Source organism: Cyphomyrmex costatus, unplaced genomic scaffold (genome assembly GCF_001594065.2).
Source record: "Cyphomyrmex costatus isolate MS0001 unplaced genomic scaffold, Ccosl1.0 scaffold10, whole genome shotgun sequence".
NCBI classification, from domain to species: Eukaryota; Metazoa; Arthropoda; class Insecta; order Hymenoptera; family Formicidae; genus Cyphomyrmex; species Cyphomyrmex costatus.
In genome coordinates, this window is record NW_017274954.1 from 1,535,004 (window position 1) to 1,562,243 (window position 27,240).

Consider the following 27,240-nt stretch of genomic DNA (forward strand, 5'->3'; position numbering starts at 1 on the left):
TTTACAAATTATAAACCAGAATGTCTTAGTATTTGTACATAAATTACTTTAAATATTATGAGATTTTATTTCAAAAAAGGAAAAATTTTTGAAAAGAGAATCAGTTTTGTTAAAAGTTGTAATGACGAACGCTTTGGTTCTACGTTTACTGCGTGTACCGTTATTATAATAACCATAATTATTGAAGTTGCGTTATTAAAATGAGTTACAACAAAGAGGTCAAGGGAGAAGCATGTCCCGGGGGAAAATCTCTTCGCCGAGCTTGTTACAAAAGGCGACTGAAGGCGAAGAAGCGTGCAATGAAGGGATAGTCAGTTATCAACAAAAACAAAGGCTAATGCGAAGTATATGCATATAAAAAAAATGCAGATTAACATTTTTTATTGAATTTCTGAATAAATATTTTATAAATACTTTAAAGATCTTTTAAATATACTTTATTTTATAAAATTGCGGACATTATTCAAATTAATTGAGATCTTTCTAATTAATTGAGAAAGATATATTAATAAAGAAATATATATAATGATAAATTATATATATCTTATATTCTTTTCTCTTGTAGTTCCATTGTAAAGTGGAATCTCTCAGAAAATCTTTTTATTTTACAAAGCTCGAACCTAGGAAGTATGGATATTACACGTAATTTAAAGATGGAATTCAATTGTATTATGAAAAATTCTGATTCGTTCGCACATGAAAGAACCCGCGTCGGTGCTTCAAGGAGCAAATCGCGAGGTGCAACGATGCGTCGAAGGTAATGGTGTACTTTCTTTCGAAGCACACCGTGTTATGCACTCGTAGTATGTGTTCTTCTTCTTCTCTCTTTCTCTTTCTCGCTATAGAGAGAGCGCAGATGCCACGGGTGGAAGAGCGATGCACGGCGCATGCAGTTTCGTTCTACACGAGGGACTCCGTGACTACACGCTTTCCTTCGTAACTAACAGGTGGAAGCCGCTTGGAACGCGCAGCTTTCCTCGAGATTAGCAGGTGGAAGATGCCCGCGGCTGTGTCGCAGATGATTCAGAAACAAGACCGGCGAAAAGAGGCGGGAGGGACAGAAAGGAAGGGGGCAGATGGACGATACGTGAGCTGCTTTTGTTCCAACTAGTTCCAGAATTATGGAATGACACTAGAATCCCGTTGCACGCGAGCAAACAACGCGGTATGAAGAAAGAAAAAAATCCCGCTACAACGGTTGTCCGAGGTATATTTTCTTTTTTAATAGGTCAGACTGCGTAGAAGAATGATAAACATCGCATTTGTTAAAGCAACAAAAAAAAACTCACAACTATCAGCTGGGAAAGAAATATTTATCGTTAATTACTGGAGAACAATGATTACGGAAAAAAGATAGCTGCCTGACATATAATATTTCAGCTTTATATCATGATAAATTGCACGCACGTAAATGAAAATATTAGAATATGATAATACTATTTCTGTATAATACAACAAGCATTTTTCCAAGATATAAAATCGATAACAGGAGATAATGTTTTTATATAAATATATATTCTCTTTAATTAAATTTACGTTAAAATAATATCTAAACATTCGTATGTTTAAAAGTTTAGTAATTCTTTCGTGCAAAAGAAGAACTCCTTTTTGTAAAAATATTTTGTTCTTGTTTCTTTCTTTCTCGTGCCACTTGACGTATCGATTTAGCAAAATTAGACCACGGAATAAAGTACATTCGCTTGTCAATGATATTATTTCTGGTGTAATCGAAATATTCGTTTCTTCAGGTCGCAAATTTCTATGCAACGTCGCAATCAACGATGCAATCGCGAGGAAAAACAACCAAGTTGCAAGTTTATTACTTCCCGGCATGTAAATGCATGAATATTCTGCGTGTTTGAGTACGCTGTAGCAAGTAGACTGTATTATTGATGGTTTATTGCTCCAATCGACCGACGAAAGATGGTACCACGGGGCACCAAGTGCATCGGCATACATACACCGGCCGATCGACGAAAATATGCGGAATAATTTATTCAATTCGCGCAATTACTTCTCTATCCTTGGGCAGAATCATCGCGTCGCGTTTATTATTTTATGAGGAACTAGATCCGACATCGTAACCAAAGTCAAAGAAAGTTTCCGTATACTTTATGATGCAAGTCTTCTTCAAGTTACATTTGCATGAAATTTTAATGAAAAAGCTATGCGTATACAGAAAATGCTCCAGAGAGGGGGGGATGCCAGAAGATTATTTTATCCTCATTTATTTTACTCATTGTTGTCAATATTTTCTCTGCTTGAAGAATCTTCAATTTTAAGGTGCACAAAATGGATCTTTCCAGTTTCCACGTATTATATAAATAAATTAAATAAAAATTGATAACGTCTTAATTAATTTCCCAATAATTATTTTATCATAAACGATAGAAATATTATAACAAGTTTTTAATTTGAAAATAGGTTACGTGTAATAGTTTAAGCATTATTCAGAATCACGAAGATTTTAAGAACCTACATTAGAATGCAAAGAGATACTATAATGAGTCGGTACCTAACGTGCTTATTAAGTGTAAGCTGTATACCAGCATATATAGTTAAACGATAACTGTACAGTGTGCGTACGCAGGAAACATTTATCTACTATTCAATACATAGCATAATACGGTAGCATCTCGTAGAGATTAAAGTAACTGCCACTTTCACGAAACAGCCACATGAAAACGCTTGATATTTAATAATACTACATATATTTTTGTAAAAACACTCGTCAAGTGAATAATCATAATATATATAAAGCAAAATAAAATAACATTTATTACTAAATTATTAAATTTACGGTCATTAATTTTGTAATTTAAAAATTATTATATTTTATTATTTACCTAGAAAAACGTGGCCAACAGCAAAAGCTTAATTTGTTTGATACATTTATTTTATATGAACTATAAATTTAATAATAATATAATTTTATAATTTTAAACTACTACTAGAAATGTTCTCAATAATAAAAAAATTTGTCAAAGGACTGTATATATATATATATATATATTTTAAATTAATTATCTTATTCGAGATTATTTGAATAATTAAAATCACAATCCTTCCCATTTTATTTCCATTAGATTCTGTTATATTCTTCGAATTTTTCGAGAATACCATATGAACGATAGATGTTATATGCATTACTTTAAGCGATATCGATACTTATTTTGTTAAGCCGGTGCATTCATAGTCGATTCTTATATATTTAAAACTGTCTTAAATACAGTCCTAGATATCATGAACCAATCAGAAAGCTTTATTAGCATTTTAAAGCATTACTTAAAATGGTCTTGAAATAAGAATCGATATTCATAGGAAAGCGGCCTTAAATACTTAAAATAAAAATAACACATCCTAATTATTGATCCGCAAAGAGAAATAGTGTCAAGTTGCCAAAAGTTAATACAGCAAGACTTTCGATTAAGCATTTCCAGAACGTATTTTCGATAAACCGGCTGCTTGCCTCCTCATCCGCGAGAATTGCTTAGATGCAAACTGACTGCTCGAGTTAGTCCGACTGCAACATCTAGCCTGAATATTTCATAAGGAGAGACTGGTCGATTTCCGTGCTTGCGGGAAGCGCGGTCACCTCGCTACGAAAATCGTTAGCTGGTGAGTATAAATAACGGTGGCGCGATTTCATACGTACGAGTATTCATGTGGATCCAATGTGAACAAAGAACGCTAATTATCCTTCATTAAAAATAGTGTACTTTTCTACTTACTTACACTAAATGTTATCGTTATAGAATTTTTTTTGTAATAAAATATATAATTTTATATGCACAAAAAATATGCATGTATATATGAATACTTTCTGAGAATATTTAGAATTTTTATATACATATATATATACAATAATCGTAACTTTTTAATAACATTGTGATCAATTTAAAATTCATTTTATTTTATTAATATGTATATAATTTCACGAGAAGTTATTATTGGACAGAGAATTTTCAATACAATTATTATTTATTTTAATTTAAATTATGTTGCAACTAAAATTTTTAAAAAGTGAAACCCCTTAAATTTTAAGCAGCACAACAGAGTTTCCTTATTTACTCGTATCTTCTTCGAAATGCTACAATTACTATATTTAATACTAAAAATTATATGTAATATTTAATATCTAATAGTACAAGCTAATTTTTCTCTAAATATTTTAAAAAGGAAAATAGTTGCTAAATTAATCAACAAATGTAAACGCCATTAAATGTAAAAACAGAGTTTTACTTGGACACTCTATATGATGACACATGCACTTGATTATATCTCATTAAACCATAGAAAATTACATCATTACACACCGGAGACAATACGATGAATCAGTGATCATGCGACTATTTGGCGACGATTGCAGGTCGCAAATAATTTATTATGAGTACGTGATAGCTCAAGTAGAACAATCATTAGAGATTGTCGACTTCCTTTATTTTTTTATTTATTCTTCGAGCAAAGGACATCGAAATACTACGATAACAAGTACAACGCGCAATCATCTTGTGCGTAAATTAACGTGTAAATTAATCCATTAAAGAACTATTAATAAAATCGGAGATATGTCTTTCTCTTAAAACGCGCGTAATAAAATACATTAATCGATTAATACTGAGGTATAACATATTACGTTTTAAAATACTTTATGTTACATTATTAAACTTCATATATGCTATAACAAATATATTTGATGTATGTCATAAAATTATAAATTCCGAACTGTGATATTGTTTAAAAAAAAAACGATATTATTATTGAGATAACAAACATATCTATGTATAACATGTATGTCTACTAAAAAATTATATTTATCATATAATTTGAATTAATATTGAATAAAAGTGTAAACAATCAATAATATATGTATGTATATAAAATTCTACCGCTCCAAGATTCGAATCCTTAATTAATCACAACATCGTGATAAAAATCATTTACTTCTAACAATATCAATCTGAGAAACTTGAAAGAATTGAAACAACTGTGCAAAGATTTTATTTAAAACTCTTCACGCCATGCCATAAATATATTGTCATCGATGTGCAAAAAGTGAAAAGGGAAAATGGCGGCATTTACCGTCAACCATCGATTGTTAATTAAAGTATTAAAAGAAGCGATTTATGTATAATTGACATAAAATTAATTATCTATGAGACATACCTGGTGACAAAATGGTCGTTTGTTCAATACACTCTCATTTCCACGATGAATGAATAAAGCAAAATACGAGAAGAAAGTGACTTGGTGTGCGCCATTTTGGGCGCGCAAACTGCCGGAGACGCGTCGCGAGAAATTGATCGATATACTGAAGCTGAAGTAACGATCCAAGATGCCTACTTCATACACCCAATGTGCCACACTTAAAAGGCCATGGCACGTAGAAAAACTTAAGACTTAAGCAGTAACGAAATCAACGTAATGGATTCGCTACTGCAGCTTTGTGGTCTTACGATCTTTATCAAGATTAATCAATTCGCTAACTGCTTTAAATCTTACGTCTTAAGTTTTTTTAAGTATCATAGCCTCTACAATGATTACTTGCGTGCAAAATTCGTGAAACGATGACGAAAATACGAACGATCAGAAATTCGCGATTCCACGATCGGTAAGTTCCGCGCGTTTCTTGCGTCCGAAGTGAGCGTAATTCGAAAATTATCGAAAGCTATCGACGCCATGCGTCATTCGATTTTCGACATATCGAAGCGATCGAAGCGGCGTCTGCGCAAATAAATTCTCATTGTCGTCTGCTAAGAATTGGCGGGTAACGTCGGGTGTGACACATCGTGACACTTGTCGTGTAAATAATTGTACAAATTGTACAAGATTGTACATATTGTGTATTGCATGCAGAAATCGGATAATGTTTCGATAGTTGTGATTCAAAGGCATTTACGCGCGAATGATTCCTGTGATAATAACATTTTTGTTGAATTGTTAATAGAAAAGAACGTAAGTAAGGTTAGACTATTTTTCATTTTATTGTATAAAATATGTCAGAGTATTTAAATACAAGCTTTTTAAATAAAGTTTTGTCGGTAAATCCCTTTTCGACTTGTAATCAGACGCATAGAGAAGAAAAATTTGTATTCTGTGTGATTTAATACTGAGCAGCCTATAATCAATTCGAACAGTTAATTGGTTAATTAAGTGAATTAACTCCATTTGACATTACTTTAGTTTTTGACATCTCTATCTAAGCATTTAGAAACGTTCTTTATTTTCTAGATTATATCTTTAATTTGAATATAAAAAAACTAAAATAGAACAAACACACACACACACACAAAATAAATATAATTAAATCAAATATAAACATATTTATATCTTTTAAATCTTTTTTTATAGGACTTGGAAACATGGAGCATGATGATAGTGATTGTGATTTAGACATCCTGAATAATCTTATATCAAATGACACGGAAGAAACTGAGCAATCTAAGCAGGTTGAAGAAATTAAACAGCCTGATCTACCAAAGCCAAGTAATACTCTAACAGAATTGCAGTTCAGTTTCTTAGATTCTGCATCTAGTAACATAAGTAATGAAAATAAACCAATTGATGAGAAAATCAATGAAATTTATGATGACAAGCTTGATTCTTCTGACGATGAAGACAGGCGTTATTTTGAAGAACAAAAGTATTCTAATTATGGACGAGAGTTAAAACAATTATTAAAAGAACGTTCTTCATTAAAGACTGAGCAGCCTGTAAGATTACAAAGTGCAAAGACTGTTAATTTTAATAATAAGAGTAAAACATTTGATTTCAATAATGCCATAAAAGGTAATGATAATAGTACAACAAAAGATATCTATAGTGATCCCTTCTTTGGAATAAGAATAGTTAATCCCCTTGTATCCTCTGCTGAATTGAAAGAACGTATGAAAGACAAAATACCTGTAACAATATCAAAAGTGAAGTGCCACATTATTTCTGATAATGTACGTAATGACTGGGTAATTGCCGGTGTGTTAATCAACAAATCAACCACGAGAACCTCACAAAAGGGAACTTCTTACTGTATCTGGAAAATAAGTGATCTGTCTGACGATGTAAAGACTGTGTCAATTTTTTTATTCAGTAATGCCTATAAACAACTATGGAAAACCATCGTTGGCAGCGTGATAGGTATTCTCAATCCAAACGTGCTCGAGAGTAAGGATAATATCGATCAAGCGTCGCTGTCGATCGACAATCCTCAAAAGATGATGATTCTTGGCAGGTCTAAAGATATGGGCAAATGCAAGTCGGTCAAAAAGAATGGTGATCCGTGTACCGCAATTGTAAATACAAGTCGATGCGAGTACTGCATCTATCATGTTAAACAAGAATACAAGAAGTGTGCACGACGAGCGGAAATACAATCGAGCAATACCAGTTATGGATTCACCGGAGACGCGATAAAACGCATGAATAAGCAGACCGTTATGCGAAAGCCTTACAACGGATTAGCATCGTTCGTACCGGTGTTAGCCAAACGCAACGAGGATCTGTATGAAAAGGATCGTGCGCGTTTGGAATTGTTGTCCGAGGGTACTTCAGATAACAGTATTAAAAAAGTAAAAAACGATCTAGACCATAAGGTGAACAGTACGGATACTAAGAAAGGGATAGCTGTTGAGTTGACCAGCAAACAATTAAAAAAAGACTTTGAACGATTGAACAAACTAAGGAACTGGCAGCCCTCAAAGCAGATAATAGTACAATCAACACCTAATGGGTCAATTCTGTGTTCCAGTCCAATGCAATTGAAAGAAAGCATCCCAAGCAAATCTACGAGCAATCATACAGATAAGATCGGTTTGGCTTCTCTAACTTCACGCCCGCGATTAGGAACGGGATGCAATCAAAATACAATAGATTTCTCCGAACCAATTACCAAGCAACAGATTCGCAACGCCAAGATGAATGCGATCAAGTGGGTGCAAGAGCACGGTAAAATCAAAGCGGCGAACCCTAATCAGGTCCGCGCGAGTACGAGAGAAAAACTGGAGAAGAACACGAAGCGTCAGAGGGAAAATGATGAGTAGGAAGAGCGGTGTGCGAAAAAAGCGAATATAAACGACAAATTCAAAGAGATGCTAGAAGTCAAGTCCTCGCACACAGACTTGATCGAGAAGTCGTATGACGAAGAGAAGGAGAAGTACTTTAACAAACTAGAGGCCAAGGAAAGAATGGAGGAAAAAATGATGAGCACTTTCAAGATCAATTGCAAAGCTGTGAAGTGCACGCTATGCAAGTACATAGCGTTCTCAGCGTCGGACATGTGTAAGGAACAACGACATCCATTGCACGTGATGGACGCTGTTAAGAGATTCTTCAAGTGCGCCGATTGTGGTAACCGAACTGTCAGTCTGAACCGCATGCCATCGCACAGCTGTGGCAAGTGCAGTAGTTCGAATTGGGTCAGGGCAGCTATGATGGACGAAAAGAAGACTGCTATCGTCGCAGAGACCTTGTCCATTCGTGGTGCCGAGGAAAAGTTCCTGGGCTCTATAGTGAAAGATGCCAATCTCAATCTTCTAGTTCCGGACGAAGATTAATATGTTTTTGCTTACAATATACTTTTGAAATAAGTATTATAAATATTTATAAAGAGAAATGAAATAATGATTAATTAGGATGCAAACACGTAACACGTGTTTTATTTATGCAGTATGTAAAGATAAAGTATTTGTATACAAAATAAACGCAGGCGATATTGAAATGTGTGATACCGTTGCCTGTACATATTAATTTAATTAGAATTATTGTTAATATTTGCTATGTGATAATGACAGAAATGCAAGGATCAGTAGAACTTGCCATCTGAATATTTATATATTTTTTTATCGTTAATTAAAATAAAGAGACGTAAATTTTGCTAACCGTAATTGATACTTACTCCTATATTTTACATTTTACAAGATCTACAAATGCAGAACATTTGATATCCTTTTGTTTATTGTCAGTATTATCAGTTTTCTTTTCTTCTTTTTTTTTCATTTTATGAAATGTACAAATATAAAGAAATCCTAAAAGTGTATCTCTTGCACATTTCTGAAATAAAATACATTGAATTCTCTCCGTCCGAAATGTACACAGCGAGCAGAAACGTTTTGATATACAGCCAGGTACAACAATCGTATAAAAACCACTATGTCATCTCGACTACGTTCATTACTAAATTACGTTTGAGATTTATATGTAGGCTGAGGTAAGTCATTATAGTTTTTTTGTTCGATAGAGCCATATTATACCTTTCTCGTGGCGAGAAAAATACGGTTCCTTCCCTTCTTATTATATAAACGGGATACGAACGGTCTAAGGTGGACATCAGTAAAATTCTAAATATGAAGAACTGTGATTGGAGTCCGGAAGTATTGCGTTGACATAAACCATTATAGACGTTAAATGCTTGTTTATATAACAAAAATGCAATAATTGAGAGCAATTGATCTATACAATTTTTCGCGAGGTGTTATGCCAGTGTAACAATTCCGGACTCTAATCATCTGTTTGTATGAGAAACATAGATTGTATTTTTTCACTCATGTACTGTTTAATATCCTATGGTTGTCCAGTTCTATTCGGCATTTTATATTACGATGACACGTTACTCTCTTTCTTTTATATAAAACTTCGAGTAAAATATACGTGAGAAAAGGAAGATTGGAAATAATGTTATTCGACAAACTTTCAAGTATTGCATTTGAGATATTAATTATTATCCCAAAAAATCTTATCTCTTGAATAACACCGATTTATCGTAGATCTTGCATACTCTGTATATGCAATTATTAATTTTTTTGAAAAAGCATTAAATCATTAAAGTGAATCATGTGCAAAATATATATATATATATATACACGTATGTGTGGAAGAGAACTATAAATTAATAATTATATTAATCAATAAATGGTATGCTGTACTTTAAAAAGATTACGTTATTTTTCGAAAAATTCATTTTTGTCGTTTCTTTCGTATTGACACATGGATATATATGTAGAATGTTTTTAGATCTCTCATTATTTCAATCTTCCTCTTTGTCACCTGACAAAGCATAAATCTCATAGAAAATGAGCAGCAGTACCATCAAAACTTTCTTTCCCAATCCTTAGCTATGATCCATGTATACCAGCAAAAACAGATTTCATTTTAGAACAGCACGTGTGATACACATATACAAAAACGTGAAGCACATTACAATAAAATTGTACTCTGAAAAATTAGCCAAGATAAAATTTTCACAACGATTACGCTCTCGTATTGCCTTCCTATCGGATACAAAATGTAATGTCTAATGAGATGTTAAGGAAACAATTGGTTTTCGATTAAAAGACACATTTCACTGGCAAAATATGTGGAAGTAAAATAATCAATGACGAACATATTAGTAGATTATACAACTATGCTTGTAGAGATCATAGGCAAGCCATAATCTAAGTACGTCATCGATCCAGTTATTAAAGCAACTCGTGTGGACGATATTTCCATGTACCTTTACCTTAAAACAAAGATTACAAGGCTTTCCCTATTCTCTTCCTTTCTCTCATTCTTTCTCTCTTCCTCTCATTCTCTCTCTCCCTTTCTCTCTCACTTTCATGCATTGATATTTATTGATTTCTTAATTTATCTATTTTGCGTACTTAAATGGATGTTCCGCTAAGCAGAAACGTAGTCGCACCGATGTATAGAAATAAATAACTATCTAGACTCCTATAGTGAAAAGATGTTTACATATAAAAATTTGAAGAAACGTTAAGCCGGTAATTAACATCTGGGTATCTTGAGAGACAATACACAGATATACAAATACTTCGAACCATCACGTTCTGGAATTCGTTGTGCACATATCGCATAATCGTATCTTTCTCGTACGTTCCACTTTGATGAAGTTCTCTTGTGCGCCTGTTTTTTGTCTCTGCAAGGTGTACAACAATATCGCAAATAATGTAGATACATTATTAAATAGCGATACATCGTTTTCATCGAGTAAATCTCACAACATTCGAGACTCTTTGAGAAACTCTTTGCTCTCTATACAGTATTCTTTCATAAAGGATACTTCACCAAAATTGCACGTTACATTCTTTTCACATTTATACATACATAGCGTCATTTATTACAGAGGCATCATACGAATAAGCAAATTAAATTAACAATGTTAAAATAAATTTCGTAATATATCTTCAGTAACCGTTTAAATATTGCGGGGAATATCTTTCTCTTCACTGAGGTGCACCACTATAACAATGAAAAATTACTTCGATACTTTTACGAAGCGTTTCTTATGTACAATTGTGTGAATGTACAAAAATCTAAGAGCCAAGAGCCAGCAACGGAGCAATGTAGGATTGCGAGGAATTATCTGTCCTTACGTTTACAAGTGTGTATCACTGCATAAGACGGAAATACTTCATTTACTCCGTGGATCGTGTACGCGATCTCAACTTATGTCTAAGGCAACTGTGCCGTTTTTAAAAATTGACATCTATTTACAGAACTCTTCTCCGTATGAATTTTGCAAATATCGGTGTAGAATGCACGATACGCAATTGTATGTTTATAATAATCAGTTTATTACAGCTCTTTCATGATTGTGTCTGAACAAAATAACGCTATAACCACTCTGTAGCTCAAACACTCATTTCTCGTAAAATTTATGATAAGATGACAAACATCAATTTAATATAAAATTACGATCGAACCACCATTCACTGTACATTTGTAATCGGAACTGTAGAGCGCGTAGTTTGTTTAAAGGAATCCCTGTGAATAATTAAAGACCATAATCGTAATATAAGGTGGTGAATGTATGAGAATAGGCAGGTATCAAGCTGGCTTAATTAAGTGTCACAGTCTTCGAATCGCCTTTTCTTTTACAGACATGGATTACATCAGCCGCGCCATATTCGCTGGTGCTCTTCTCTTTCGTGTATTAATTACGATCTGCTTCATGTTTGATAAACTCTAGATAATAATTTTATGACGATATCGTACGTGCTGTATTGTAAATTTTGAAACGTGTTTTCTTTATACTTCTTTCTTGGGGCATCATGAGAAAGAACATACTCAAAGTCCCTGCTTTCTTCGAAGCTAAGAGAACCAAATGTCGATTGAGTCATGGACTTAGTAGTCATCCAAATCAAAGCCATCAGTCTCGATGTCGTCCAGCTGCATACTTTGAAAGTCCACTTTGTACCGCAAAATACCTGTAAGATATATATTTAAAGATATATGCAAGAAAGTGGTAATCATTAAAAAATTTCTTCTGCTAAAAAAATAAAATATTTTTAGATAAAAAAATAAAATTATAAAATGTTTATAATGTGGCGGCCCACCACCAGAAGTCCAAGGAAAAGACTCGCGCCAATTCTCGCATGTATTCGAGACACGCACAATCCTTTCATATAGAACCCTGATCTAAGACTTCCACAGACACTACTGGACTTGTCAGTAAGGCATCGTAGTGGGAGCCTGCCTCAGACGCCTGGGGGAATTTTAGATCGAGGTTCTATATGAGAGGATTTCGCGTGTCTCGAATACATGCGAAAATTGGCGCGGGTCTCTTCCTTGGACTTCTGGTGGCAGACCGCCACAATACAAAACTTAAATAAAGTATTTTTTTTAACTATTGTACAAAGAAAGCACTGTCCAAAAGAAACATATAATTAGTTAAACATTTCATCATTAATTTTGAAATGATATAAGACACCACAAATATTATATATTTTAGTGATTAGGAAGACCATATACAATAAAATATTAAAATTTGTAAATTTGTATTAATATATTTAAAATAAATTAATACTTATATATATAAATATTAATAAATAACTGAAATACGCGTATTATTGTATAATAAAAATTATGATTGTAAAAGATTAATAAAATAAGAAAATATGTAAATGTATACATATACAAAAGTATATCAATTATAATTACATTGCAATGTAAATTATGACTGAATGAATCAATTTTTATTTTTTGTTATTGATTAATAAAAACATGTACTGTACCTTTCCCAATATGCAAGCTAATAAAAATAAGATACCGATTAGTACTTGAAGAATAATGAATATATTTTTACTATTTTAAGCAGTTGCTATGTGAAAGCGTAAATACTCATAGATTTTTACACCATAATTGCACGATACTTGTGTTCATTATCAGAGATAACACTTCTCATAGCATTTTTCATAACTTTCAGATTGATATCTAATTTTCGATATTCTATTTTTAATAAATTATAAAATGTACATTATCTGTGATGATGAACTTAATGTTGCTTATTATTTAACATGCATTGGGATATATTACATTATCATTTTTTACTTTTCATTGTAAGCATGGGCGTAGGGTATAACAAAAAAAATATATTAAAAGCTGTAATAAAATTTAAGACATAGCATGTAATAATGTATGATCTCGTTGATTACTTTGCTGCTTCTTATTGCATAACAATATTAATTTTTATGATAAATGTTTTCATATTTGTGAAACTGGCAGTATATGTCGAAAGACATCTAAATAAAAAATTAACATAATTATTTTAATAATATTTTTGCATATGTGTATTAAGCATATAATTATTTTCAAATTTAAACTACATTTTGTTCTTTTCTTGATAATATAAATCAACATTTATGTTATATATAAAACAAGATATGTTAAGCTGAAGCAGAATTTAAATTATAAATTTTTCTTTCTTCAAATATTTATCATACAAATTAAAATATACAATTATATTAAAGGGACATACATGCGCTTGCTACGATCTAATATCAGTAGTGATTATCAGTGTAGTCTAATCTGTACGTCTATAGCGTAATAATATAAAATAAATTCAATGTTCAATAAAATGTATGTAAATACTGTATACACAAAATGATAATTGACAACAAATCATGTTAAACGTATGCAATACAAAATTCTACTTTCCAAAGGATAGAATAAAAATATTATAAAGTTGTCATGCAAAACATATTTTATATTATAATTGCAGAACAGAAACAATAGATTCGGTAAGTTTAAAAAAAAGATATATGCACATTGCGTATTTCCATTCAGTAAAATTTTTATAATTTATATATATGTGAATAATAATACAATGAATCAAGAATTATCAAACAGTGTGTACGTGACATGTCATGTTTAAAAATTAATTTTTATCAATGAAATAAACATCAATAGAGATGAGACATAGACGCAAGTAGTTATATTCTTAGTAATGATAATGAAACTTGTCATTGTTGCCTAAAAGCTAACATTTCAAAGCGTCAGCAATCAGTTTATTTATAACACATTCCTGTGAACACGGTCTTTCTAATTCGTAACGGATTTTCGTTGTGTACGATGGTACCGTACGAAAATCGAAGATAACATGTGTTAAATGAATAAGAATGTGGCTAAATATTTGTAGTAATATATATAACTATCAAGCAACACTATTTTCCAATGAATCAACACCACTGTGTATATTGTATCTACTAATTCCAATTATGAGACCAACAATGTACGAATCTAACAACACCGCGATAGGAAAAGATAGAAGACTGGAAGATTCAACTCACCCTGTATATAAACAGAGTTATCCATATCTCATATATATAATATGTATATTTATATATATATATATGTAAGATTTTTCTTTATATGTGTTTACCACCAAGAAAGAAAAGAAAGACAGCGAGGACTCTCAGACTTTTTTATTCGTAGAAAAAAAGAAATATAATACTTTGAGAAATATAAATTAAAAATGTTTATTACCACATTCAAACTTATTTTAAGAGACACATATGCATATGTATACTACAGATTTGCACAGAAGAAACAAACTATTTAGTGAGAAACCCAATAAAAGAAATTGTGAACTTTTTGGACAAATTTATCTTTGTATTTATAAAATACTCAAAAGTAGAGTATTTTACAATCACACACTATAATTATCTTTCTATATATTATAAAACAAAATATAGTAATTTCAAAAAACCTTAAATTTATTTATGTAAATGTTTACATGTTTAACATATCTATAAGATGCTACTGACAAAATGTATTCATATTTCTCAAGGAAAGATAAGAAAAAATGGGAAAAAATATTGAACTAAAATTGTGTAAGTCAACATAATATTTTAAAAAATAATTTAGCTCATAATCACAAACTTGAGATTTATACTAACAAAATTTCTATTAATTTATTTTGTATTTGATTCTAATTAAATCATTACAGTTACATTATCAAAAATTTAAACCGAAACATAAAGATGCAACAAGTAAGCAAATGATAAATTTGTCCAGCTTTGCAAATATGCTTTATAATACACGAGATGTAAGTGAACGCACGCAAGACAGAGAGAAAGCTACCTGGTCGATTCTGAGTAATTCACGGATGAAATTAGTAATCATCAAGGTCAACATCATCAAGAGGCTCATCGGCCTGCAGTGACTGGAAATCAACTTTGTAGCGGAGGATTCCTATACACCAAGATATACTCCATAGTTAATATCGGTTCGAAGAAATTTATTTTCCATACAAAAGAAACTTTGCTGGTGTCTAGCAATGTTAATTTATCGGCTTTTAGAAAATTGTACACCCATAAAACGCAACTACACCATAACTTGACAAAGGTTTCACAACAAGTTAAATGCGCAGATTGTATTTTAAAACAACCTAGCACATATTCTGATATATTATCTGATATATTTTCTTTGATACCGTTTCCTAATTTTAATTTTCCACTATTTCTACTGTTATATTTATTTTATTTGACTATTTTTTATTTCTTTATTATGTGTTTTATTTTTCTAGGACCATTTATGATATAAAAATTTATATATTTTACGACAGACAGGATCTAGAATGTCTTATATCTTATAAAATTAAAAATAATAATAAATTTATAAAAAAGAAACTTACCCCCTATGCCACCAAAACCTCTAACAAACTGGGATCCTTCCTGAGACTTGTCCGTGATAATTTCCAGAGTGGCACCAAAACTTTTATAATTGTTCGCGAGCCATTCCAGTAGTGGTTGACATTCTACGAGTTCCAATTCTACCCCGCTCTATGAAAAATATAGATAAGGTATAAAACGAATTTATTTTAATTTTTATTTCCAACATTGTTTTGATACTCACTTCCTTATCGGTAAAATGAGTTTTATCTTTTTCTTGTTCCGGTGTTAAATGTAGTACTTTTTCTTCCGCGTTCGTATGATTTTTCAGGACATATCGTTGAATATCTAAATTTTCCCAACAAATTAAAGTTTCAACGCTACCCAATTCCAAGGCTCTCAACGTATCTTCTACACCAAAGCAATATTTGCCAGTTTCTTGAGAAATTTCATCAAAGTAACGACCTAAACAAAACAAAAACCAATATATATTATTAAATACACATATTACATAACATTACATTTTGCATAGAGACAAAAACAGTAAAATAGGATAAGATAGGATAAATTAGTATAAGTTCAGTTAGGATAAGAGTGATAATTGTATATAACTGTAACCTCTAGGAGAAGCAATAAAGACCTACTACTACATAACATTACATTTTAGTCAACATATAAATATTTACCAATCAATTTTTTCTCTTGAATAAATTTCACATTTTGTAAAGATTCGGCCGCTAATTCAATAGCTTGATTAAAACCATTTTCGCCACCATACGATACATCGACCAGTTTTATAACTTTAGCTTGCAATCTCTGAAAAAAAATTATGTATTAAAGTAAAACAACTAATAAATTAAGAAACTAATTAGAGAAACAATTTGTTTGTATTTTGTTGTATACTGCTAACGCAAATGTATTCAAAAAAATTAATTGAAAATAATATATAGAGATTTTGAGAAAAATTAACACTAAACAGATCAGGATTTCCGAACTTACTACTTGCATAAATATAACGTAAAGAATATTAAATGAAAACATTCCACTCTGATAGAAATGATGCCTACGAAATATAATCTCAAAATAGAGATAAGCAAATACTATTATTTTTGAAGAACAAACATCTCCAAATAACAATTGTTGAAAAATTATAATACTTCATAATCAAAAATTATAGTGTAATTATGAAATATGATAAACATTATTCAACAATAATAAATAATGTTAAAAACAAGCTCGAACTTCCAGAGTGAAGGTTGGAGAGATAAGGAACTTATAATTCCTTCACATAAAAATTATTATGAAATCAGTAGCAATCTATGACAAAGTATTGTCCATGACATAATAAAACAATAGAAAATGCGGTTCTCTAAAAAGAATTTTACTTACTGGATCGAACATATCGGATTGACTAAGTTCCGTCTTGAAATCAGCGCTACCCGCAAGAATCAATCCAGCGATGTTAGGTTTATCATTTGTTATATATAATTGAGTAGCGACTTCGGCTACTTTTCGAACGTAATTATGTCGTTTTTCCATACGTAATCGGGCAAAACGCAATGCAGATTGACCACCTCTACCTGAAATCAATATTTTTTTGTGACACATATTTTTTTTTTAGGCATCAAGTGGCTCAGTGCTCTGTCCACAGATTAGCAATCCGTGGACCCAGGTTAAATCCCATCCTCACAACTCACATATGCAGGATTTTTCCTGCATTTAAGCTACGCTTAATCTATGAGTAAGAATCCCAATTGTATCTTGAATCAAAAAGCATAACTGTTACATCGATTACGTTTCCCCCTGATTAAAAGACAAGTTCGATTAAAGTATATGTAACATTTAAGAGTTAGTTCACAATTTGTTATTGGCCAATATGACTTCACTTATAGAATTGAGGACCAATTGAAGAACAAAAAAAAGAAATAATAACAAAAAATGGCTGTCTATTTTAATTTCTCTTACCATGTTTTTTGGGAAGATCCACGGTGAATTTATGTAACACCTCGCGCGTATTACCTTGCAGCGTTCCAAATAACGCTCCATTACCATCCATTACAATAAAACCAAATTTGTTATCATCCGCAAGTAATGCCGTGAGCGCTTCTGTGTGAAACTACAAAACGCAATGTATACAAATCATATTTCTTTCGTAATATGCACTAAGGATAACAAAATGAGATCTTTTGGAGTATGTAAATAAGCATAAGTGCATTATCTGTGAGTTATAATTGATAGGATGATGCGTCTATCTACTCCAAAAAAGGAGATCATTTTTGTTACTCAGTGTACAAATATCACATTTGCGAAAATAAAACACACCTTATTATCACAAAGATATAAAGATGTATTAATAGGTTTGAAAGGCTCAAAATCGATGTTGACCTTCTTTTCTTTTCCTTCCTCTGTTACAATAGTTCCACAATAAATTACCAGGCCATTTGGAGGCACTAAAATACATTAATATGCATAAATAAAGCTTGATTAATGTTCAATGCATAAATGATATCTAAATGACTCAAAAGTTAACCACAAAACATAATTTTACATTAAAAAGAGTCAAACACTACAGGTGCATACAATAGATTCCCATTCTTATTAACATAAATAGATAAAAGATAATTACCTTTTGTATATAGCTTTAGCCTATGCTGCACCGATGTGATTGCACCCAAAACAGATAATCTATTTACACGTGACTTAATGTTCGACGCTGTACCAAATTCATCCGCCAGCATCTTACTCACTCTCGATATTTGGTCCTTTGGAGGTATGATTAACGAAATCATACTCGTGCCATTCCTGCAAAAACAAACACATCAATCTTCCATCTACCAATATGCTGTATAAATAATTAAAAGTCAATTTTGGAATAGTCTGCTTATGTAAGACAAGACTTACATATTTCATGATATAAATTTCTAACAAAATTACAGTATATTTTAACATCTGTCAGTTGCAACAAAAGCAGTCCTTGTGCAGAATCAAAAACTCTAGATTGAGAACTTGATGAATAAGCACATGTTTGCCAAGCCATATGTCAAGGAAATTCGCATGGTGGGAACAGCTGACAGTACAGGACGCGAGGACGTCGGTGGCGGCCTACTTACCCTCTGGCCATCTCGAGGCTCTTTATGAGCTTCTTGATCTTCCAGATCTCGACGTTGCGGTCGGCGGAGGTCTCCTCGTTCGACATCGCTGCGGATGTGCGTGGGGACGCGTGGTCGCGACGTTACGGCGCGTTGGTACCCGAGATGCTGAGAATTTAATCGCTGCCACGCGCGCTCTGGTCCGCCCGAAGGTGGACGTGGACGACGAGGACGATGATGATGATGGAGAACGAGCAGGCAATGTGGCCCGCGTCGACGACCGGGAATCGGACCTTGGAACAGGTTCCTCCTCTCTGTGAAAATTACGGTCGAAGAATTATCGGTGGTTACAAAATACCGCACCAATCCAGTTCACACCGGATTATGTCAGCCACGGAGGAACGTGGTCGACATAGCCATTCATTCAGGGGCGGCCGCCCGTTCCGTTCGTTCGTTCTCTTTCTTTCTCTCGTTCTCTTTCTCTTTCTATCTTGCGCTCGGTGTCGCGCGCGCGGGCATTAAACGCTCGAGTTTAAGCACGCGCTGTGCAGCCACCTTCGCTCGTGGCAGTTATGCCTTCCGTCTTCGCACTCACTTTAGAGGGATCGTTACAGTATGATCGGTGTGCCCGACACGTCGACGTTATCGCGACGAGCTGGACCTCTTCAGCGGCAACGCGATTAGTCACACGGCGAGTACCACGCGAGCGCGAGCCTCGGTACGCACACGTCGGCCATGCGATGGCACAGCGGAAACGTCAGTGAACGAACCACGGTGAACCGTGGACGTGCTGCACACGAGACAAAATAGGAAGCAAAAAAACTCCGAGGCCGCCCAGTCGCGAACACGAGCGCATATAACGCCACGACCGCGAATTGCACGTTCGCCTTCGCTATTGGCTAGCGAGTGCTAGCGAGCGCATGTGTCTTTATGCCTAGTTCACACTGGATGCGATGGGCGATGAACGACGAGCGATATCCAATAAAAGCTTTGCTTTAGCTCACACGGGATGTAAAGCAGAGTTCTTATTGGTTATTGCTCGTCGCGCATCGCTCATCGCGCCTAGTGTGAACTAGGCAATAGGCTGCTCTCGTATAAAATGTATGAATGTCGGTAATAACAATATGGCAATAGCGAATTGTGGACCAAGCTCTGTCATAAATTATGACAAATTTTTTATTTTTGAATATTTAATTAAAATTATCCGAATGACTCACAAACCTTTTTAATCGTACTTTATAACTCTTCATACAAAAAATACAAATGATACTATACAAAAACTTTGTTCAATCTACTTCCAATTAAGGGAATGCCGGAGTGTCCCTGTTTTATCATTACTTAGTTAAAGACTCGTTTCTCGTAATAGCATTTACGGATGGAAAAATCCTTCTGCATAATTACAGTATTGACAAAAACGGAAGGTGCTAGCTACATTTCAATACGAAAAACGGAAAAAAAAATTTACAGTTTCGTTATCGGCTTCTGCAGTCGACTCGACACATTATGTGCTGCAGCATATAAAAGTTTTAGACCTTGCACGTTCACAGGAAGTAGCTGGCGAACGTCAGAAAATCTGAGAGAACAATCCTATGCTTGCAGAAACGAGCTATAAGTTTTAGTATAAGAGGAATGAGTATCCGCAAATTTCATTGATATGCTAACCTAAAAGCGGGGAGCACAGACTTTTGCATAACGCATAAAGCATGTGCATAAGGAATTTCATTGGTCCATTTTCTTATGCATGAGTCAGTGGACCAATCAAATTCTTTATGTATATGGTTTATGCGTTATGCAAAAGTCTGTGCTCCCCGATTAAGACTACAAAAACCGATAATGAAACTGTAAATTTTTTTTTTTTTCCGTTTTTCGTATTGAAATGTAGCTAGCATCCTCCGTTTTTGTCGATACTTTAATTATGCAGAAGGATTTTTCCATCCGTAAATGCAATTAAAAGAAATGAGTCTTTAACTAAGTAATGATAAAACAGGACACTCCAGCATCCCCTTAAAGGTGCTTTCTCATGAATCACCGACAGGATTTTATATCAATTGTTGATAATGTCAGTGTTCTTCAATTATCTTTAATGCTGGATTCACATTGAACGCAACAAGCGTCAAGCAGCGGAGCAACAACCAACCAGCGTGGTGATATTTACAGTGGCTTGGTTTACATCGTGAAAGAATTGGTACGCGTATTAAATGTGTTTCATGCGTTTACATCACCATTTGTATCATTTGATACGCGTATCAGTTTAGTACGATACTCCTGCTTGACAGCGTTTACATCTTGCATATTAAATGTTTATAGTACGAATTTGATACGAATATGGCCTGGTTTACATCGTAAACCATAGCACTTGATACGCGTATCAGGTACTATATTCGTATCAAATTCGTATTATAAACATTTAGTACGCACGATGTAAACGCTGTCGGATTATTTTGGTACGAGCGTATCAAGCAGGAGTATCGTACTAAACTGATACGCGTATGAAATGATGCAAATGGCGATGTAAACGCATGAAACACATTTAATACGCGTATCAATTCTTTCACGATGTAAACCAGGCCTATGTACCTGATACGCGTATCAAGTGCACGATGTAAACCAGGCCAGTGGCATAAAAAATATTGCTACGCTGGTTGGTTGCTGCTCTGCTACTTGACGCTTGCTGCGTCTAGTCTGAATCCAGGATGAGCCTTCCTTTTTATATGGAAGAAAATTTGATCAATCTTGATAGTCTTTATGAGCTGAAAATGTCGATGGTGAATACACATAATAAAAAGCACAAGCAATAGGAACAGGGAATAAGATATTTCAACCTATCAGAAAACGTCCATATTCTATTATTCCATTTTATTATTTTATTTCCATTCTTTTTCGTAATATATGAAAAGTCACCTTGAGTTTCGTCCACCATGGATCAAATCACAGACTTTACAGAAATCAATGGATCAAACTTCTGATTAGTTGATCAATTAATTTTTGTCCAGGATATGTAGGAGGAGTAGGTTAATCAGCATCATTACGATAATTTCGTTCATCATCTGCACAATATTCTGCGAATCTATAATAATTATCTATAGTAATTATAATTTATAGGATTAATTCTCTCTACACACATTTTGAGAAGTTAAATGAGATAACTCCTCGAATGCGGAGGATAATCAGAGTAATTCTTTCGCTGCAAAATGCCCACAATCATTTTTTTGTCATTCGTCCAATAAGTTCAATAAATAAAGAGCGCGCGCGAAAAAGAGAGAGACAGTTGCCCCATCTGTCATTTATAGGTCGTTGTAACGGACGCGAACGACGGACCATGAGCAAAAATCAAGCAAAAAGGCAATGGCGGCTACCCGTTGGACCGCCAGCGAGCTTGGTTACGTGAAAAATCTCAGAAAAATATGATCTACGCGTCGCGATTGACGATCGTAAGTTCAAGGTACGTTTCCCGTAACTAGTTTTGTCCCGGGCGAAAAATGTTCGCGGCACAGCGCGGTGCATCCGAAGCAATGTTAGAACGAACTCGGGTAACATCAACATGTGGATTCTGAACGATTTGATCGGAAAAATACGACCCGTCATGGAAAGTTTGAAATCTCGACGCTCGACTATGCATGCTGAAGGTCGAACTTCCCATCTAATCGAATTGAACGCTCGCTCATATCATAAGTTCTGGTGCACTAGCCGCACCGACGCGACAACTTTGTGCTAAACAAATGTCATGTGCTTGACAGTAACATGTTTATTAAATTTAATAGTCGCGCCGATTTGCCGATTTCCAATGATGAAACATGTGTAGTATCGGATAAAAGATAAAAATGTTCAGAAATTGAAATCACTTTCTGATATATTATTATTGACATATCGCTTGTACAAAGATACATTTCAATCATTTCAATGTCACCAATTTAATCGATTAAAATAATGTTAAATATTAAATATTTATAGCTCTAATATTTCCACTGTTTTGTTATATTATATTAATTTTATTATAAATTTTAAACTGTTTTTTTATTCCAAGTTATTTTAATCCTCTAGCACTACCCTCAAATTTTCAACCATAGTTTATACTTTTTAGGCCATTGAAGGAAACAGCATTATTTTTTATGGTTTTGAACTACATAAAAATCTGAAAAAAAATCGTATACCTTTATGAAACCTTAATAATAAATTTTTACTATAATAAAAAAAGCTGGACTATATTTTATATATGTTTTACATATTGAAATCTGAATAAGAATTTTGAGAAAATGTGAAATTAACTGTACCTTAAAAGGTACAAAATGATGCTGAAGAGTTAAGTATAAAATATGTTTAAGTATAAGTTTTACTTTAAGTATTTTCTTTTTTTTGACAGGTGTATGGCTTGAAGGCAGAGAAGTACTTTTGCCTGTAAAGGTAGAAATGGCACATGGTATATGCAGAGGATGGCTGATAGACGAATGGACTTGTTATCGAATCGATTAGACAACGAATGGTGGCTGGCAAGTCAAATAGAAAGATACGACTACAGGCAGGAAGGAGTAAATGAGTGCGCGCACCTAAGTAATGAGCGAAACTCGGCATTATCCTATTCGTTCGGTCTCGGACTTATACGCAGCCGAGGAAATAGAAGTGCTTCTTTTAGAAGAGATACGCGATCTGGAGCCACCACCTGCTATATATTCTAAACCCGAAGACATTCAAGACTTCGAAATTGGTATGTGTTTTAATATTTTAATTTTTTGTGTACTATTTAATATATAACTTATTTTTATGTAGAATCTTGTTTATACATATAAAATTGAAACTCCATATATGCTATATCAATAATTGTTTCATAATTACTTTTGTAATATCAAAATAACATATGATTATTAAATGACTTTAATATTACATTATCTTTTATTTACTTTATTAAAGCTGTATCTATATAACTGTATATACGAATGTATACATGGTTTTAAAATTGTATCAATAGCAGGCAGTAGGACAGGGGGGCGAATCAGCTCCCAATCTTCAGAGCTGGATTCGCCAGGGGTGAACTCGACAGTCCACTCTTGGGATTCGCATGCTAATTATCATGGTCATTACGGTAATAGTGATCATAGACCTGGCTCATCGAACACTATGCCTTGGTCTCGTGCAAGTCATGTGGTTATTTACTGCGACATACAAGGACATCTTAAAACACCTACAGGTGTTGTTAGACTCTTATTACTTGTGAGTGTGAAGTCACTTTTATGTAGAAACTTTATGATAAACTCAAAGTTTGAGTTACTATAATTGTTTTATATAAATTAATGAGCGCATTTCGTAGATATCTTCTGCAGCTTGTTTGGCAACTTTATGCAGTTCTGGCACTGCCAAGGTCAGCATTTTTATGCTGCCTTTAGCAGATCGTTTACGATTCATGATCTTTGTAGCTGTTTTCTGTTTCTTGGTCACTGCAACCCTTCTCTTCCTTGATATTTCGCATGTCATTTACATCCTTCCTTTAAATTGGACTAGGCTGGTAAGTAATGTTTCACTACAAGACTATTATTACATTTGTCGTATGACAAATTTTTTAAGCGTGTTAATTAAGCAGATAGATTTTTTTATTTTTCTATGCGCTTTACTAGCCAATCAACAGGCTTGAAAAATGTGTTATACGACTAATGTAATATTAGCTTAACTCATGTATGTTTCAGAAACTATTTAATTATTATTGTTATAAGAAATTATTGTGTAGATATATTAGTTGTTGTTATGTATAAGAGTTTTTTTTTTTTTAGAATGCTATAGTATTCACTGGCATAGGCTTGTCATATGCTGCGAGTAGCGCATTACTAGCATATACAATATGGGAATACCACAGTGGAGGTTGGGTACCAAGACGCACACGTTCTCAACTAACTGCTGCAGCAGTAGTGGGACTTTTATGTGCTCTCTTAGCGTTTTTACTGTCTTGGATACATTGTCGTAGTGGATCAAGTTGTAAAGGTCAAGATTCTCGTAGTCATACTCCAACGCAACTTTATAAACCCGTTGACAATTCTTCTTCCTCCGGGGTAAATAATTTGCATGTTTTATGGCTCAAGTATTGATTAGCAATCACGGTGTAAACATAATCTAAAATGCAGGTCACTTTGAAGGAACGTAGTCCTAAGAGACCGGCTTCATGGGCCACGAAAAATCAGCAATCGAAAAAACGTAACGCGGACAGTGCAACGAACACTAGTAACGGTGGCCATCACGGTAGCAATCATGAGAAATTTAAACAAGGCACAAATAAAAAGGACCATTGGGCTACAGCCAAGCAACATATTTTAGAAACACATACGAATGAGGATACTCAGCGGGAAGATACTGAGATTGAGAGGAGACGAAGAAGACGAAGGAAAGATGGTGACAGTAGTTCAACCGGTGACGGAAACGCGCCAGGTAGTAAAGTCGATGCTAGCCTTGTTGCTGTGGAAGAAGCGAAGACTAGACAAGTGCCGCGAAAGTTACCTCTACAGTCTACAGTGGAGCAGTCTCAGCCGTGGCCTGATGCCGAACATAGGAATAGTGATACTACGCAAATTAAGAATAAAACTAGGCAAATGCCAGTGAACAATGACGCACAGAATTATTGTGAAATGAACGAAGCTAGATCGATTAATCGAGTGACTCGAAACGGTCTTCGAAACTGGGAAGTGGAATGTACGACTAGTAATGGTATAGAAGAAACTACTGATGCGAATGTGGTTCGTAATGCCATGTGGTCCGGACCCGAACAATGGCGCCCACCACCAGATGATGTTCAACCTTGTTCTAGCAAAACTATCGATCCTTACAACTTTACCTGAACGTCTTGTGAAATATGAAGCACATACTTTAGGTAAAAAATGAACTTGTTCTACCGAGCAACTTCTGTGAACAGTTTGTGACAACAAAATTTTTTATAAACCAAATACATCTATATACTTTACGTTGAACATTTTATTCGATTACAATAGTAGTTGGATATTATAATTGAAAATTCATATTTTTCTCTTGCTTGCATACAAAATGTCTGATTTTTATATTTGATATTAAATAATGCATAGTGACTGAAGTAGAAAATTGTATTTTAATTTTATATTTTGTATCTGTGTTTTTAACTATGCATGAAATTGAATGTGATTTAAAATGTTAACGTAAAATATATAGATTACTATATTTCGTACGTGTAACAGGTGAAAAAATGTAGCCCGAACTTATTATAAGGATCAAGTTCGTCGTTATCGAATTTTGCAGGACGAAAATGTGTCCAAAAATTTCAAATCTTGTATAAAATTATTGCTGCCTTGTACATTTTGCTGCCAAGAAGATAGGTTCTCTTAGTTGTTCGGGTCTTGACGTTTTGCATCACACAAAACCAGACTGCCCAACTTTGATAAGCAAATAATGCCACTTCATTCCAATCATGTACCAAATAATAAATCTAAGTAAGTTTTAATGGGATTTTGTAAGTATAAGACCACTATATAGCACGTAACACTAATATATATTAACTAATTATTTCTATCATATTTTGATGCCAACATATTTTGAGCTCCATGCATACTTGAAAAAGCGTTTAATATATGCAGGGAGAAATCGCCTATTCTTTAAGATGAAAGTGTATATATTAAACCTTGAAAGGATTATATACATACATACATAATAAAATACAGCTAGACCGATCTTTCTATCAATCCTACATATAAAGAATGGCAGTTGCAACTGCAGTTCGCAATTGTAACTTGTCTATTTAAATTTATATGTTATTGCAAACTCTTGAAACATAAGCGCACAAGATTCTGCTTTCATTAAATAATATTTTAATATTATTTAAGAAAATGAAATTAATTATATAATTAAAAAAACATATTGATTTATTTTAAAGTACTTCAGAAATTACGGTGTGATTACAAGCAAAATGCGAAAATTAAAGTTCATAAAATTACATCATAAACGACATAAACGATTTTAATGTTTTCAATAAAAAAATATATATATTCGCGAAATTATAGAGTAACTTTCTCAATTAGATTTTGTTTTAAGTTTTAATTAAGCTATGATCAGATAGCTTAATAATCAGCGTGTAATAGTAAAATCATTAATACTTTATTTTACAACGACAAAATATCTTTATAAATATATATTTCACACAATGGCCTTATAGAATTTTAACTTTTTATTAAAGCACATTTTGAGAAAAATGCTAAAAATAAGTTTGTATAGAGAAAACTTTTTATTGACTTATAATAAAATTATAAGTCTTGATTGATATTCTT

General features: G+C 33.4%; 3 protein-coding genes across 4 annotated transcripts; 2 read left to right on the top strand and 1 right to left on the bottom strand.

The window, feature by feature from the left end:
- Window positions 1–5,811: 5,811 nt before the first annotated feature.
- On the top strand, window positions 5,812–8,578 carry Mcm10 (minichromosome maintenance 10 homolog). Its single transcript, XM_018551921.1, is given in 2 exon segments — window positions 5,812–5,955; window positions 6,352–8,578. A coding segment is annotated over 1 exon segment (2,187 nt). The 5' UTR covers window positions 5,812–5,955; window positions 6,352–6,362; the 3' UTR covers window positions 8,550–8,578.
- A 2,427-nt stretch (window positions 8,579–11,005) lies between these two features.
- On the bottom strand, window positions 11,006–19,716 carry eRF1 (eukaryotic release factor 1). Of its 2 annotated transcripts, XM_018551693.1 has the most exons (11): window positions 19,569–19,716; window positions 18,995–19,287; window positions 18,511–18,686; window positions 18,207–18,334; window positions 17,850–18,000; window positions 17,274–17,464; window positions 16,571–16,700; window positions 16,129–16,349; window positions 15,908–16,055; window positions 15,355–15,465; window positions 12,145–12,200 (listed from the first exon to the last, which is right to left on the bottom strand). In XM_018551693.1, the coding sequence occupies exons 2-10, from the start codon at window positions 19,078–19,080 to the stop codon at window positions 15,386–15,388; spliced, it is 1,311 nt and encodes a 436-aa protein (XP_018407195.1). In that variant the 5' UTR covers window positions 19,081–19,287; window positions 19,569–19,716; the 3' UTR covers window positions 12,145–12,200; window positions 15,355–15,385. The 2 variants fall into 2 exon arrangements, with proteins under 2 accessions (XP_018407186.1, XP_018407195.1); XM_018551684.1 differs by lacking the exon at window positions 15,355–15,465 and having other exon boundaries at window positions 11,006–12,200.
- A 3,692-nt stretch (window positions 19,717–23,408) lies between these two features.
- Window positions 23,409–25,840, top strand: LOC108783395 (uncharacterized). The gene is made up of 5 exons (XM_018551953.1): window positions 23,409–23,675; window positions 23,937–24,178; window positions 24,276–24,470; window positions 24,733–25,008; window positions 25,081–25,840. The coding sequence occupies exons 1-5, from the start codon at window positions 23,525–23,527 to the stop codon at window positions 25,786–25,788; spliced, it is 1,572 nt and encodes a 523-aa protein (XP_018407455.1). The 5' UTR covers window positions 23,409–23,524; the 3' UTR covers window positions 25,789–25,840.
- Window positions 25,841–27,240: the final 1,400 nt, after the last annotated feature.

Excerpts from the sequence above, each read along its gene's own strand:
- LOC108783395 (XM_018551953.1), top strand. The coding sequence starts at position 23,525 with ATGAGCGAAACTCGGCATTATCCTATTCGTTCGGTCTCGGACTTATAC. Across the intron at positions 23,676-23,936 it reads CATTCAAGACTTCGAAATTG|CAGGCAGTAGGACAGGGGGG; the intron begins GTATGTGTTTTA and ends TTGTATCAATAG. Across the intron at positions 24,179-24,275 it reads TTGTTAGACTCTTATTACTT|ATATCTTCTGCAGCTTGTTT; the intron begins GTGAGTGTGAAG and ends CGCATTTCGTAG.
- eRF1 (XM_018551684.1), bottom strand. The coding sequence starts at position 19,080 with ATGTCGAACGAGGAGACCTCCGCCGACCGCAACGTCGAGATCTGGAAG. Across the intron at positions 18,687-18,994 it reads AGCCTCGAGATGGCCAGAGG|GAATGGCACGAGTATGATTT; the intron begins GTAAGTAGGCCG and ends TTGTTTTTGCAG. Across the intron at positions 18,001-18,206 it reads TATATCTTTGTGATAATAAG|TTTCACACAGAAGCGCTCAC; the intron begins GTGTGTTTTATT and ends TGCGTTTTGTAG.